Below are 15,880 nucleotides of genomic sequence, written 5' to 3'. Positions count from 1 at the left end.
ATTTTATGAATCCTATCATTTGATTATGCAAGATCCACTCACAGTACAGCTAAAAAAATTGTCAATTTGGTAGATTGAATTGAATGGGAATTCAAGCAAAGTAGTAGTCTGAGTGAGGCACATAAGGCAGTGTGGTTATACCTAAGTGGATCAAATGATATTTGTATTTACTTGTATACAAATACAATGCAGCAGTTTCCTTCCTTTACATTGGTGTGACCTTAACCCAAGAGATACCATACCAAGCCAAATCACGACTTTTTCACAAATGCCATCTTAAATGTTCAGGGTTAAATTCCGCTTTAATACGTTTTAGGAAATAAAACAAGCATTGGTTTAAAGAGAAAGAGATTGATGCCAGGTTTAGCTACTGGTTTCCATAACATAGGGAAACATATACAGAACGGGAAGTAAAAGAAACAACTGAATAGGTTAAACAATGCATGCGTAGGCATCAAATGCTCCTGCTCCATGAGGTATAGAAGTCAGATTTCAGCCTGGGCAATCCACTGGTAGAATCTCAAACACATTTATTGAAATGAGTTGAGCTTACAGGAAATGCTGAGCTCTTGTAGATCCATGGTTTAATGCCAATAGATAGAATAGAACTAAATTTAGGCCATTTAGTGAGAAGTAGGTAACATGTGTACACTTTTTCAACTTTGATCAATTAACAACCAATCCTCTAATACGGTTCACAGAAAGTCATTATTAGAATTCCAAAAACGACATAACCGTAAAAATTCCCGCATTCTTAATCATTGTCTTGTTTGCTTTTCCCACAGGGGAAAGGCTCAGGTGGCACACCAACAGGCACTCAAAAGAAGGTGAAGAGGACCCTCCCCAATCCACCTTCAGAGGATGAGTCAACAACGAGTGGTCAGACAGCACACAACACTGGTTCGGCCCGTCGGAGAATGTGCCGCAATTCTAACATGGCACGTGCTAAGATCCTGCAAGACATTGATCGTGAGTTAGATCTTGTTGAGCGTGAGTCTTCCAAGCTGCGCAAAAAACAAGCAGAGCTTGATGAGGAGGAGAAGGAGATCGACGCCAAGCTTAGGTACTTGGAGATGGGAATTAATCGTAGAAAAGATGTGCTACTGATGGAGAGAGAGAAGAGAGAAAGGGCATATTTACAGAGTGTTGCCGAGGACAGAGACTACATGTCAGACAGTGAGGTTAGTAACATCCGAGAGACAAGGGGTGGGCTTGGAAGTGGTGAAGATGAGGAGATTGAAGGTCACAGTCTTGAACGTCCCAGAACAGCTCCACAGTCAGAACTGGATGACTTTGTCCCTCCTCAAACCAAGTATGAGTATGGGAAATACAGCCAGCAACAATACTATCAAAGCCAATACCAGCAGTCTCTCTACCAGACTCCCCAGTCCTACCAATCCCATTCTCTCTACTCTTCTGTCCCCTCGCTCACTAGCTCCCAGCAGCAAAGTTACCACCAGATGCTCCTGTTGCAGCAGAAAGCTGCCAGACAAGCAGCTCTCCTCTCAGAGCTGGATGCAACTAAATATGATGTCATTAGCCGGCAGCCTGATCCCACATCGTCAGCTTACCTGGGAGTCAAATATGACAAATATGGCAACCACCTTGACCTCAGAGCCTTAGAAGTTGGAAGTATGCCACGTAGCCCTATGACAGCTGTCTCTGATTCTTATTACACAGATGTAGATCCCCATACACCTCGCAGTTACATGTTGTTGGAGGATGCTGCAGAACTGGCTAAGGGCTCCACAGGTCTATCCTCGTCTTACAGTCTGGCTGAGAGGGAGCTGGCCAAAGCAGAAAAGCTTCTGCGTAGGAGTGCTGCAGATCTGTGTTCTGCTGAGTATCTTGGATCCACGTCTAGACTCCATACTTTTGGAAAGACCCCCGATGAAGAGGATACAATGGAGGAACCCTATGAACTGAAACTCTTGAAGCAGCAGCTTAAGCAAGAGTTCAGGAGAAGTACTGCTGGGACAGAAAACATAGAACAATTGACAGGCCTCTCCCAGCACTACTATACCCCAAGCTCGAGCGTCTCTAGTTACTCCCAAAGACAATATCCAAAGACAGATAAGTACAGTATCAGTCGACTTACTCTCGAGAAGCAGGCGGCTAAACAACTCCCGGCATCAATGTTGTACCAAAAACACAAGGCACCGTTGATTGATCCTAAGATCTCTTCCAAGTATTCCTCTGTTACAGATAACAGGGGTTTGGAGACAGACTATACCAGCTATCTTGGGTCAACCAGTGCATCTGCAAGAACCAGCAGGCTCTCGCAAGATGAAATTACCTTTGGCCTTCGTAAGAATATTGCAGAGCAACAAAAATACCTGGGGTCCACCTTGGGTGCTAACTTGGCTGGGTCTCTAAATTTGGGCCAGAGCCTGGGTTTGGATTCCGCTTATCCCAGTGGTAGTCGCTCAAGACCCTCGTCAAGGCCCACATCTTGCTATGGCCTGGACTTGTCTATTAAAAGAGACCCCTCCAGCTCTTCGCTGAGACTTAAAGGGGACGGTGAAACATCTGGAGAAATATCAAGCTATCAAACTCCCTCTGGTCGCACCAAACCTACAAGCCTTCCCATTGTGCAAAGTGGTCGTGGCAGACTACCCATAGTTGCCCAAAACTCGGAGGAAGAGAGCCCATTGAGCCCTGTTGGGCAACCTATGGGCATGGCACGTGCATCAGCGGGACCTCTGCCACCGATCTCAGCTGATTCAAGGGACCAGTTTGGTTCCTGCCTCTCCTTGCAGGACTCCCAGCCACAGCAACATATCAGGGAAGAGCCAACCAGGGGTAGGGGTTACGTACTGCTGGATGACCTTCAGGGTACCATGTCAGATAGTGAAGGTAAAAAACAGATTTGTCACATTGTCAATCTTTTCCTGTTCAATGTTTCATCCTTTAGATTGGCTGGCTATGGTTTGTCTCTCTTGAATTTAGTACTATTTTGTGTGATGTTTAGTTTTTGCTTATTTGTTGAAAGTCTGCATGTGTCTTACGTTACCTTAAATGAATGTATTTTGTTTTTGTTTTCGGGTGTCAGTAATTCTGCTCAATCATTTAAGATCTGGTGTACATGCATGCCTTTGCACATTTTCTCTACGTCTTTTACGGTGTGCTTGAATGTATCTTCATGCATGCACGGTATTTCTGTCTGCATGCCGGATATTGTGTAATGTTTTCTCACAACAGTTTACTGTGTGACACCAAATGGTCTCCCTGTTTCAGCTGCGTGGGAGTTTTCACTCCTCAAATGGCAATTGCTCACTAGTGGCAGTCTGCATTATATTTAGAGAGTGATGACATTTGTCATGACATTTTCCACTTTCTAAAAAGATTTGTTTTAATAGTAATTTAATAATAATTTTTCAAATACTGTGTGGAGGATACAAGACCAAAATAGCAAAAGAAATGATACCTTACAACTTTTCATAACTTTTTCCCCACAAATGATACACCAAAAAGTGCCTCCCGTTGTTAAATTTTACATGAATTAGTTCAGAATTCTGTCAAATGAAATTTAAATGAGTCGTCAAATAAATAAATAACAGTATATTGTAATATCACAGCCAATTAATGATAATTGGGAATTTGACAGTATCTCATGATCAATGTGGACATATGTGTTTAAAGTCATGGGTTCAATTATTATGATACCAAACAGAACGTTACCAAACTAATGACTTATAGTAGTAGATAGTTTAGAGCAACTGTCTTTTTTTAAACACATGATATTTGGAGGTGACACTTGTATGTAATAAATATAAAACGTTAACTTGCATGCCTTGTTGTGAATACTTTGCATTTATTTTGACATATTAGTAAATGATCTATATTGCATCTTCAGGGTTTTATTCCTTTTTGGTTTGTATTTGAAACAGGAAACAATCTGATGAAATGAAATTATTAAATTAAAAATATTTTTTTAATTTATCATTTACTGAAAAACCATTTCCGGTTGCTTCTTTATCTATTTTCCCTTTGTATTTATTGAAAAATACAGTATTCTGAGCTGTTGTCACTAACCTTTAACTTCAAGAAACATTTTATCAAGCTAATACATATGTTTAACTAAGTTCAGCGAGATAATTTTCCAAGCTGAGGACAGTGTTAATATGAAAAGGGAAGCAGAATTTGAAAGTTATATTAAATTAAGATGCTGTTAGAGCTACTGTATGTTTTCTTTTGTTTGTTCTAGTTTTTTTTTTTTTTATCTTTCGGCTTAAATATCTTAAATCACGTGTCTTAGTTGTCTTGAATGCAGCCTAACTACAAATAAATTCACATGGATCCGATACATTTTCAATTTAAATCCATTTGCCTTGATTCCAGCACTAAGTGATTCCCAGATGGCTTTGAACAGAGACGATGCAACCAATGGTAGAGTATTAGTTCAGTTCTCTAGTCATTCATCAGTAAACACATTAACCTGCACCTCAAGTCAAATACACATCACCATAAAATGATGACCAATTGTTGGGAAGGTTTAAGACACTCAGCGAAGCCAATGAATTCTACTACAACTAATTTGCAATATACAAACATTGTGAGAATGTGAAATGGTAGTACTAATACTCAATGTTTTGAAATACATGATTTTCCCTAACAATTGGAGTAACATTTATATTCATAGAAAGAAATGCATTTCGGGCTTAGATTTTGCCACTATATACATGTGTTCTTAGTTTACGTCAAACTGAATTTTTTCAGCTTATTTTTAAATAACTGCTTAAATTGCAGAGTCGCATGGAATCCTCTCTCTTTCTCACAAGAGAGTGATCAACTCTTTCTGTGGCAGTTGTTAATTTCTTCTTCATATAGTATAGACCTTTTGTGAATGGCATCAAATCATAATTGCCGTATTTAGACTGAATCCGCCCACTCACTACACAGTGATGTATTCTTAAGTAGTGCCTGTTTTTTTCCCTGAAGCTTACCACCTTAGACGAGAGGAGACCGATTGGTTTGACAAACCTAGGGACGGGCGATCGGAGAATGGACAAGAGAAGAGACAGGTGAAACAGACATACTGTACACCTGATTGAAAGGTTTTTCCCTGTGCTGAATACCAAGTCCAATTATTAATGATTTGCATGCACTCACACTCAATCACCTGAATATCTATATACATATATATATATTTAAATATGGCATGTCCATGATGCATTTACCTTGTACACAAGTGACATCTCACCATTTTGTATGGACCACAGGGAAAAGGCCTGTATTACCCCTTCCCTCACCTCAGGGTCAAACTGCAGAGGGATCCCAAAGACCGTAGTGTCTCAGGTAATGTACCACAGTTTACTACATTTCAGCATGCAAAGAGCATTTTTTACAAACATATGTCTCATTGACTGTGATGCATGCGATAGATTTTATTGACGCCGTTGCTTACTGATTTTATCAACTGTGCACCGTTTACTGCACACATAGTTTCGACTAAATTGAATTTGAACGGTTATACGACTCAAACGTTACTCAAAAAAGAGTGCAATACCGATCATATTATAAGAGTATGACAAGTGTGCTTGATGCGTTGCGTTCACTCGATATTCATGCCATATCCCGACGAACTGCCGGCGAGTCGCTTCCCCTTGCCATCACGTTCCATCACACCATTCCTCCAGGCTCAAAGCAGGCAGACATTTCATTTCCTGGCATCCCTTTAGATTTGGCCTTTTGCCATGCTCATCAGTCATTGCCATTCTCAAAATGGCGTATCCCTCACACTCAGGATTATCTTACGCAAGAAACAAACAACCCACAAAAGGAGCATTCTGTGTAATAGGAGCCGGTGCTGATCACAGTTATTTGGATCTAGCTTACATTACTGTGTTAAATGGTGCAATAAAAAATGAGGTTCTGCTTGATTATACGTCATATTTGAATAATCAGTAGATTTAAATTGAATACATTTTGTTTGGGAATTTTCTAGTGGACATTTCTCTAATGCCTTTGAAGAAAAGTAGACAATAGAAGAATTGGCATGCATGCTGTTGTCTACTCTACTTCAAAGGCCATTTGAATGTATTTTTATTATGATTTCCAGTCCATATCACTGTTTTGAACTCTAATCTCATGAAAGCTTTAGGGGTATTTATCTAAATCTAGGAAATCCATCTGGACGCGATGAACTGATTAGGTTTAGTGATTTCAAAAAACCCGGTTTGTAAAGTCAAGAATTAATTAGCAATTTTCCAAATAAAATGGGAAGTCTCAATTTCACATGGTTGGCAGAGTCATACAACTGTGGGGCAGTATTTTTTTTTTTAATTGTAGAATTATTTTTTTTACTATTTTATGATGTATAGTTTTAAGGGATAGGATGAATGAAGGTTATTTTCTATGTTTTGTCTGGTGGTAAATTTGTGTTCATATTTTTTTTCTTCCTGTGTAAAATGACAATAAGGTTAGTGATCAATTGCTATTGCCATTGACAATGGCACTTACCAGTCTTTTGGTCCTTAAACAGGAAATGGCCTGGGTATCCGTGTGGTCGGAGGGAAAGAGGTCCCTGGCAGTAATGGAGACATCGGAGCCTATGTTGCCAAAGTCCTACCTGGGGGAGCTGCAGAACAGACAGGAAAGATTCTAGAAGGTAAACAGTTAACCATCTCCCCCTCCTAGTCCACCTGTCGGCTCACAGTTCCCTTTAGGCTCTGTGGTGACGGATACCTGGCAAAGCTGTACCCGGGTACCCTTTTTGAAGCCGCCACACTGGTGATCTATGGACCTTGAGGTGGGGATAGAGAGAGGAATACGGCCCGGTTTTGGACCCGTGTAGGACGCGATCCATCTGTCAGCTGGGCATTCTAAACGTGTGTCAGGGCCTCCATGGCCTTCGCCTACCCAATCTCACTGAAAGAGACACAGAGCAGCTACAGAGACACAAAAAAAATGACAATGATTATCCATATGTGTGTCTTTCAACTGATTCCTACCAATAAAGGCACACGTCAATGGGTCAGTAGAGAGATATCTGTTGTCACTCAAAGAAAACAATGATACACACTCAAGCTGTTGATGATTGTCGAGTCCAATAGTCAAGATGCATCAGCAACACAGATGTATAGCCCAAAGTGTAAAACATTTGATTATTAATGTGATGGTGAAACTACAGTAGCTTCCCTGTCACTCACACATGCAGCTCGACAGTATCGTCGAAAACGGACCCTCTTGATGAGCTGTTTAAAACCTTGTAAGTCCTGCTAGCGTCCTGGAGTTTGCAGTGGTTTTTTTGCTGTGCCGTGTGGATTCATTCATTACATTGCATTAAATATAAATACCTATTCAGTCTCCTCTTTGAGACGTTCCTCTTTGCTGGACTTGATGACTTATCTGATTGTGTTTTGTGTTCTCTCCTGGCCACAATGCATCACGTTGGAAATTGTCCCGCAAATAATGGTTTCATAGCGGAAATGTAGCCTGTCACATAGCTGCTGTTCGGGCTGTCACCAGCATGTCGCCCCAGTTTTGGCTTGAAGTCTGATGCGTTTGGGTCCACGAGAATTGGATTTGATTGACCCTTTAGTAGTTGAAAGAAGCAATCGCTTAATTTTACCTTTAGTTTAGAGTAAAGCGTTTGTGTCTCCAGGCATTCTTTAAATATGCCGTATTTTCATTGTTTTCTTGTATCAATGACTGCATGCAATTGTGTAACCGCGTGCAGGAATGCAAGTGCTAGAGTGGAGTGGAGTTTTTTTGACGGGGAAAACCTATGAAGAGGTACAAGGGCTGGTCGGGCAGCCATGCAACGAGGCAGACGTGTGTGTCAGACTGTGAGTATAACCTTTGTGACCTTATATAAGAAATCCACACGCAGCCTGTTTGCCTTATTCTCCAATCCTGACTTTGATCCATCATTTTAGATTCCCTGCATTTGTCATGACCCATGACACGTTTAATTCTACAAAACATTTACTGATTTTCCATTTGAAAAATTTGAAAGTAAGTCATGATTGCTAACCATGCCCTCCCTGATTGTAGTAAGTAGGTTAGTCATTTCCATCCATTAGATAATTCATCCCTTGTTCCATGGGGTATTTTCAATTCTTCTCTTTTCTACTTGAGTTTTTATTCCTTAATTTTACCCCACATTTTTTTATTATTTTGCCCTTCTGTTAGTGATCTCAACATGTTGGCTGAGTCTGACGGTTCCGACCACCTGGATTTCCAGGAGCACAGCAAAGGTGAGCTACAGTATTTCTTCCTTTACTCCGCCCCCAACATCGAAATGTTCTGCTTCTCACGTCTCCCCCAAAACTGTCGCTTTCTTCTAAGTAGTTTCCACTTAAGTTTAGACACCTTTGTCAAGTTCAGCCACACGTCTCTTGTGGCGTATTTCTTCATCATGTCTGCATAATACACCATTAGATTGTTCTCAATCCAGCTTGACGTCTTGCATTAACGATTTCTGTCGACCCTTTGGGATCCTTTGCATAATGAATTGGGTGTGACTCCATTTAGGTGACAGGCCCCCCAGGTCCCCAGGTGTTGACCCCAAGCAGCTGGCAGCGGAGCTGCAGAAGGTGTCCCAGCAGCAGGCTCCCTCCTCCACCTCTTCCTCCGGGCTTCCTCCGACCACCTCAGCGACCTCCAGCCCAGGTCAGCCAGGATCGCCCTCCGTCGGGAAGAAACGCCACGGCAGCAAGGTGAGGCAGGGTGTCCCGACATTTTCAACCTCAAAGTGCTTCTTTCAATTATAACATCGTTATTGATTGTGTGTTACAACAACCCTGTTAACCTAGAGATTTGGTAGGCAAAATCAATGTTAGAAATTACATATTTTGTTATTAAAGTTAATAACAGAACGTATTTGACAATGCCAGTATAGAATCAACTATATCAATGATATAGTTTTTACCCAACTGAACTCATTTAGCCTAAAATGCTGCACAAAGCAATAACGTTTAGTCTTTCTCTAAGTGCGTCGCTCCACTTTATTGCAGACTGCAGAGGGTATGAAGACCCTGACCCACCCCATCTGTGGAGAGATTCAGGTATGTGACACAACAGGTGCAGCGCTGTAATATTTAAGTTTAAATTTAAGCATCTAAAATGTGCCCGGTGTTCGTTTCACAGTCTTTCAGCATTTAAAAAAAACCCAAACTTAACAGAATAAATGCATTACGATGCCATCTTAATCCTGCATTAATTCATAGTTTCTCCCACCAAATGCATATTGATTCACATTTAATGTGCTTCTTTTTGCAGCTTCAAATCAACTACGACAAGCAGCTTGGCAACTTGATTGTTCATGTCCTGCAGGCCCGAAACCTCGCCCAGCGGGACAACAATGGCTACTCTGACCCATTTGTTAAAGTGTATCTCCTACCAGGGAGAGGGTGAGTCCGAGACCCGGGACCCGCGAGCAGACCTAAAGTATTTCAGAACACCACAGAAAAACAGTTCCTTAACCCTAAACCCTATTTTTTGAGATGAGAAAATGGTTTTTAGATATTGTCGCTCTAGAATATGTAGGATATTTAAGATGGGACTGTTCTCATCGTAGCACCAAGAGGAGGGTTTTGAGTGATGTGCCTGCTTAGATATCCCCATCAACATCCAAGGCCACAAAGGCAGCCACTTTGTGAAGCTCAAACCGAAATGCCATCCATTTTAAAATCGAATTGATTTTGACTTGACCATGACCATCTTTCAACATGCAGCATTTGGTATCAATTCCACAGCACCTACGCACTGCACATCGGCTCCATCAAATGGCGCGTTTCGCAGCGTAGTTGACACAAACCTGGCACAGTACCCATCAGCCCCTTAAGGCTAATGATTGGCATACATATTGTGTAAATGATACACAGTTGTTGGTGTTCTTGTGTTGATCTCGCCCCCCCCCCTGTTGTTGTGGGGGGTCCTAGTAGGAGTGCAGTAAAAAATCAGTAACCTTCCTATTCACTTGCAATCCGATACACATGTTCTCCCAGGTCCAGGGCTTCCTTTCGCCCTGTGATTGCTCCGTAATGAGATTGTCTCCCCCCAATTCTCTGCTGTTGGAGAGAGGGTTTTCTTCCTGGGAGTACTGGTTGTGTTTAATGAACTGGTAGAGTGGCCCGCAGGCTCGCAGGACCCTGCAGCCGCCCCTACCGGAACCTTTTATGGAAACACGCACACTTGTGCTCATGTGTGTAAATACTCCTGTGTGTGTGTGTGTGTGTGTGTGTGTGTGTGTGTGTGTGTGTGTTTGCTTTATGTGTGTGTACACGGACACACTCGTCGGAGCACCGACGGCGATCCATACGGAGGCCTTTCAGTCGCATCTCAAATTTCCTGGCAACCACATGGAGCTGTTGCAGTGAAATGGGTGGTTATAAATAAAAGTGTGACACATAGCAACCAGGAAAGAGGGAGAAAATATAGATCGTGATTGGACAAAGGTTATCCACATTTATAGGGTTTGAGGCTGGATTTAAGGTTCTCTGGGCGGCGCGTAAGAAAATCTGTTTCAGACACGTTTGCATGTGTATTTCCATTCATACGAGTACCACTGATCACTTTTAATGAATCATGAGTTTTTTTTTTATTTTTTCATTCTGGACAGGGCAAACAATCTTATTTGATTGTTAGTTCTTATAGTTGTTATTGCCTGTCCGGGGGATAGCTTTTGTTTACGATTCAGTCTGAAAACATGTGTATCCCCTTTGCTAGGAGAGTAGAAACTGCCTCTGTAACTTACAGGAATCGTCTATATTTCTTTTGAATGTCGGGTTAAGAATAAATATCACTTTCGACTTTTCACAGTGATGCTCTGTAAATTAACAATGATATTCTAGCTGACAAAGTGAAAACTCAAAAGACGCACAAATGCAGGCAGCTGATCTCCACTTTGGTCAACGGACGCGTTTCATCACCTGAAAGCCCTCTCAGCACAAACCCACCCCTGCAGCACTCTTTCCTAAAGACACAAATTCCACAATAACTAAATCTACAGTAATCTCCCCTTCCCACGTACACACTCACAGTCCACAGACACTTTTTGAACCCCCACCCTCCCTCTGACTATTGTTTCTGTATGTTGTTCTCTATATTTAATGCATGCTGGACCCTCTCAGTCAGGTCATGGTTGTCCAGAACGCCAGGTATGTGACTTGACCACTTTGGTACTTTGGTTCTGTTTTGGTTGAAATTTGGTTGTCAGTTTGGTTGAAGGTGACAAAACGTCCAAATTGTTTTCCAACTGATGGGTAGCTTGATTATACAAATCAGTGTGTTCAGCTCCACTAACTCCCTTAAATTGTGCGTTTTCCCTGGTCCCCATAAACTCATGATGTGCCACCAACCTTTAGGCTTAGCATTGCATTTTCGAAGGACCTTGAATCTCGGAATATTAGGACCTTCCCTTGTGTTTAACATAACATTAACAAACTGATATTCCGCTGTGCAGATAATTAACGTTTTTTCCGGTCAACTGTTGTGTGTTCCTGATCCCTCAGTAATGTCCTGTTCCCTGACATCGTGCTGTACCCCTGATGCCCCACCACATTCAATACATACTCCCATTATTTTGCTCCTCAGTCGTTATTCATTCCATTTCTTTTCAGAGATACTATAGATTGTCCTTGCGTTTACTAAACTAACGCTTACTGACTTACTCACATCCTACAAACTTAAATCAACCCCTAAACTCTGCAAAAAACATCCATCTTTTCAAAGTCATCCATCCTATTCCAGGGAGTCTGTTGGGATATGAATTTTATCTTTATTAAGATGATTACTCAGTAATGTCAGATTATGCTATTAAGCAAATTGAAATTTTAAGAATGTGGCAAACCTTTTCATTTGCTTCAAACCATCGAAATTCGAAGAGACCAAATGACATGATGGACATCAAAATGGACTTTTTTGCAGCTGCCCTAACATCGCACCCTGCCGTCCATGCACGTAGGCTCATACATTGTTACCGTCCAAACAATGTGCATCACATTCATTCTCTCCCTTCGACTGCCTACATCGTGCACCATATACTATGCTCATTGCATCGTAGTGGTCCACCGCCCACCGTGGGCTTTTATGTGACGGAGTGTCCTTTGTTGTGATGTGTTCCCCGCAGCGCTGAAAACAAGAGGAGGTCCAAACCCGCGGGCAAAAGTCTCAACCCCGAGTGGAACCAGACTGTCATCTATAAAAACATCCACCTGGAGCAAGTGCGTGGTCACGCAAACATTTATCACAGGCGTAGCTGCATGCATGCAAATATTGGGTAAAGTTGTGTTGGTGTTGTGTAGTATTCTTTCTATGACCCTACAATAGTCAGTGTGACGTGAAGCCAACACAGGAGAACTCCACTTTAAACAGGATGATTCTGCCTTTCCACTGCTGGCGTGCTGAGTGGCATTGTGGCCATTGGTTTCAATAGAGCAGATGGATATGCCATTTGGGTTTAATTATATCAGTTTAGATCCCAATTTAGATTCACTGGAACCAAATCAACCACGGCAAATGGATGGACTTCTGTTCTCTGTCTTTTTTAAGCTGTTGAATATCTGTCTACGCTTTAAGCCCGGATCATATGTTTTTTATTTTCTTTCAAGGCAATCCACAAACGGCATGAAAGAATATTTCACAAACTATACATCGGCTCCTATTTTCATTTCATGGCATGTAATGTGTTAAACTAATGCTGGTGTTGATTTGTCCTAAATTCACCACAAGGTAGCATTAGATGATTCCTCATATGCATAGCGAAACAAAGCATTTCTCCCTTTAAGGTCTATTTTGGCCGACAGTTAGTCAGTATAAATATGCATTATCTTCATTATCTGTGCGTGTGTTTCAGCTGAGGAAGAAGACCCTGGAGGTGAGCGTGTGGGACTACGACAAGTGCTCCTCCAATGATTTCTTAGGAGAGGTAAAGCTCTTTGCACGATACTTAATCATTCAGTGACGTACCAAAACCTCACCAACGCATCCCCATCAAACTGTGTCCAGGTCCTCATTGACCTGTCCAACACGGCCCAGCTGGACAACGTCCCACGGTGGCTCCTCCTGAAGGAGCAGAGCGAGGGGGACCACCACCGGCGCTCCCACTCGGGCCAGAGCCGGCACGGTTCCAGTAAACCCCCCTCGCAGCACTCCTCCCCTAAAACCGCCGGAGCCGCACACGACAATCAGGACTCGCCGAAATCGTCCGTCATCAAGAGCCGAAGCCACGGGATCTTTCCGGATCCGGCCAAGGGTAGGACACGAGGGTCGCTAACCCTCGTCCGCTTGACTTCATCCCCCCTGTCCTCTCCTAACGAACGTCTGTACTCTACTGCGGTACCACGTCTTCTGTTCCCCCCTCCCCCTCTCCGTTTCTTTCTTTGTGCTCTCTTCCTGTGCTTATCTCTTTCTGTCGACCTGTTTCTCTCTCATTCTATTTTCCCGCCGTAGCTTCAGCTTCGTGCTTTTTGCTTCCCCTCGTGGTGTGTTTTCTCGGTTGCCATGATGTCTCTTCTAGCTCAGAGGCCCCCGGGCCTTAGCTCCCCTCTTATCTTTCTCCTAACGCAAAGGGCAACATGGCCGTGGAAGGCTTTGAATGCTCACCCGATTTAAAACTAATAACCATCAAATTCATTGAGGATGCTTAAAGGTCATAGACTTAAACACAAAAGGTAATCTAAGTTCGCTAAAGTAGTAAAACAGCTTATTTGGTAATTTGGTGAATCTGGTTGTTTTAGACACGCAGGTGCCCACTATCGAGAAATCTCACAGTAGCCCCGGCACATCGAAGCCTTCCCCGTCCGAGGGCCAGGGCCAAAGCCACGGACACAGCCAGCACGCTCGCTCGCACGGCGCTTCGCGCTCCAGCAAAAGTGCCGCGCGGCAACGGCAGCAGGACAGCGCCATAGCAACGGGCGATGCCCCGCAGCAGCAGCAGCAGCAGCTGCCGCAACGCCTTCAACCAAGTAAACCAAGACGCAAATAAAGCCTACGCAGCATGGCCTTCTCGTACTCATCTGTTCTACCTTCAGTTTTTTTGTTTCTGTTTATTTGGTTACATTTTCTATACTTCGTTTTCCCTCCACACCCTCTGGTCCTCTCCCTCCCTGTATTCAGTGTGTCCACCTCACGCCGCTTCTCTTGCGTATTCACAAAAATGTGCAGAGCCAGCACGTCACCTGCAGCACGCTGTCTTTGACCTTCCTGAGTTTGAACCCTTTTGAACCCAAAGAGGCGTAATGGTTGCTCATTGAAGGCCAGTTCTAACTTTTTCATAAAAAAAAGTGAACGATCGTAATTGTATTTTTTAAGAAGATCTAACATGAAGATAAACAGAAACACTTACTTTTACCTTGGTGTTTTTTTGATTACTTTAACCGTACTTTAGTATTTAGTATGACAGTACAGGCAAAATTCTGAAGGAACAAATCAGCAAAAACTGTCGATACCCGCCAGAGAACGGTGACACCTCCATTTCTCTCAAAGACTACTTTCAGTTCAGTGTAATGGAGCAGATTTATCACCAGCTCCAACTGTCCCATTCCTCAGGGAAACAAAAAAGAAAGTCGCAACCCCCCCCCCCTATCCTCCTCCCCAAAATATCATGGACCTCTTTTGGTATTTATGTTTTGGTTATTTTGGAAATTTCCTTTCATTAACAAACCGCAGCCAGTTTCCTGAAGCCCGCCTACTGAGATGGCTGTGCATGCAGTCCACTAACACCCCCCCCCCCCCACCCCCCCCCGCGGCCCCCGACCCTCCATCCCTTCTCTTGTGTTTAAACAACTATCGGACTCACAATGCACCTCAGTAGATGCCGCACACCCCCCGCCTCTCAGTGACATGCAGGAGGGGGCGAATGTGCACACTGTTGGCTGCATGTGCTGACGGTCAAGCTGGTTGCCGTGGTGAAGACAAACCGCTCTCTGAATCTCCATCTCGCTCCTCCCTCCTCCTCCTCCTCCTCCTCCTCCTCCTCCTCCCATCTAAAAAACCCCGACCGCCATGACCTTTTTGTTTTTCCGGACCTTTGTGACACCGGCCCCCGACACCCGACCCCCGGTGCCTATGAAAACAAAACGATCCCATCCAGGCCAAAGGGGCCGCCTCTCACCGAGGCAGCAGAGACACAGCGTAGTGGGCGTGCTCACCGCTCACAGAGCCCAGTCCGATTGGCTGCCCGGCCCGCCGCCGCCGGCCGAAGGGAGCAGAGCGGACGGCAGGCACCTGACCCTCAGGAAAGCCGTGTCAGAGGAGAGGCCGCAGAGCGCCGGAGGTGAGAGATGTTCGAACAAAATCCCCACCCCACCCCCCACTCCCCCACCCCTCCCAAGAGTCCCCCCCCCCTCTGTCGTGAGAGTGAAAGGAAAGAGAGGATGCGATACCACTACTAACGCACACCTGCAGGAAGCCCCCCTTTTTTTTTTTGCGAGCTCAACGAAAGAGCCAGGAAGCCCGAGAGAAAGTGGCGCTCAGCCGGGCCGACCCGCGCAGACGCCGCGGAGACGCGCTTTCTTCGCGGGGGCCACCGCCGCGGGTTCACTAATACCAGGCGGCGTCCCCCCCCCCAAAACCGCACACCCGGGCCTGCCTGCGTGTCACCACTCCTCCGTTGTGGCGCTTTTGTCGGACTGGTATTAGTGGAGCTCCTCCGCCATGTTGAATTGGCCCCCCCGGGAGGGTAAAAAAAAACGTGTCGGCATGGACTCCCATGGACTCCCGCACCACATGCACGCATCTCACTTCACTCATACTCGATCGCACTGCCTGATCAGCTGGTTGCGGATTTAAACATTCATTTCTTTAATAACAAGATCTAAAAATAGGTTGCATTTAAACAGGGTGTGTTAAAAAATAGCTCTTAAACATCCTCAGGTATAAAAACTAAACTAAAGCTGAGATTAAGGTGGAAGATTATTATAAATAGTTCATG

The 15,880-nt window shown here is 43.8% G+C and overlaps 1 protein-coding gene across 4 annotated transcripts in view; it reads left to right on the top strand.

Moving 5' to 3' along the window:
* The window catches only part of pcloa (piccolo presynaptic cytomatrix protein a), a 44,520-nt gene that overhangs the window by 22,394 nt on the left and 6,246 nt on the right, over nucleotides 1–15,880 (top strand). Inside the window, exons 7-21 of one of the 4 annotated variants that reach the window (XM_037462237.2) lie at nucleotides 786–2,856; nucleotides 4,342–4,389; nucleotides 4,942–5,024; nucleotides 5,223–5,298; nucleotides 6,485–6,610; nucleotides 7,682–7,790; nucleotides 8,137–8,201; nucleotides 8,479–8,663; nucleotides 8,961–9,011; nucleotides 9,226–9,356; nucleotides 11,079–11,105; nucleotides 12,077–12,170; nucleotides 12,803–12,874; nucleotides 12,955–13,201; nucleotides 13,686–13,913. In XM_037462237.2, the coding sequence (XP_037318134.2) occupies nucleotides 786–2,856; nucleotides 4,342–4,389; nucleotides 4,942–5,024; nucleotides 5,223–5,298; nucleotides 6,485–6,610; nucleotides 7,682–7,790; nucleotides 8,137–8,201; nucleotides 8,479–8,663; nucleotides 8,961–9,011; nucleotides 9,226–9,356; nucleotides 11,079–11,105; nucleotides 12,077–12,170; nucleotides 12,803–12,874; nucleotides 12,955–13,201; nucleotides 13,686–13,913 (3,613 nt within the window). The remainder of the gene's footprint in view (nucleotides 1–785; nucleotides 2,857–4,341; nucleotides 4,390–4,941; nucleotides 5,025–5,222; nucleotides 5,299–6,484; nucleotides 6,611–7,681; nucleotides 7,791–8,136; nucleotides 8,202–8,478; nucleotides 8,664–8,960; nucleotides 9,012–9,225; nucleotides 9,357–11,078; nucleotides 11,106–12,076; nucleotides 12,171–12,802; nucleotides 12,875–12,954; nucleotides 13,202–13,685; nucleotides 13,914–15,880) is intronic. The other 3 variants (XM_037462239.2, XM_037462238.2, XM_037462240.2) reach the window with 3 other exon arrangements.

This window comes from Pungitius pungitius, chromosome 2 (assembly GCF_949316345.1).
Source record: "Pungitius pungitius chromosome 2, fPunPun2.1, whole genome shotgun sequence".
Lineage (NCBI taxonomy): Eukaryota > Metazoa > Chordata > Actinopteri > Perciformes > Gasterosteidae > Pungitius > Pungitius pungitius.
Note: the sequence above shows the minus strand (reverse complement) of the source record. Positions and strands in the feature narration are given on the sequence as shown.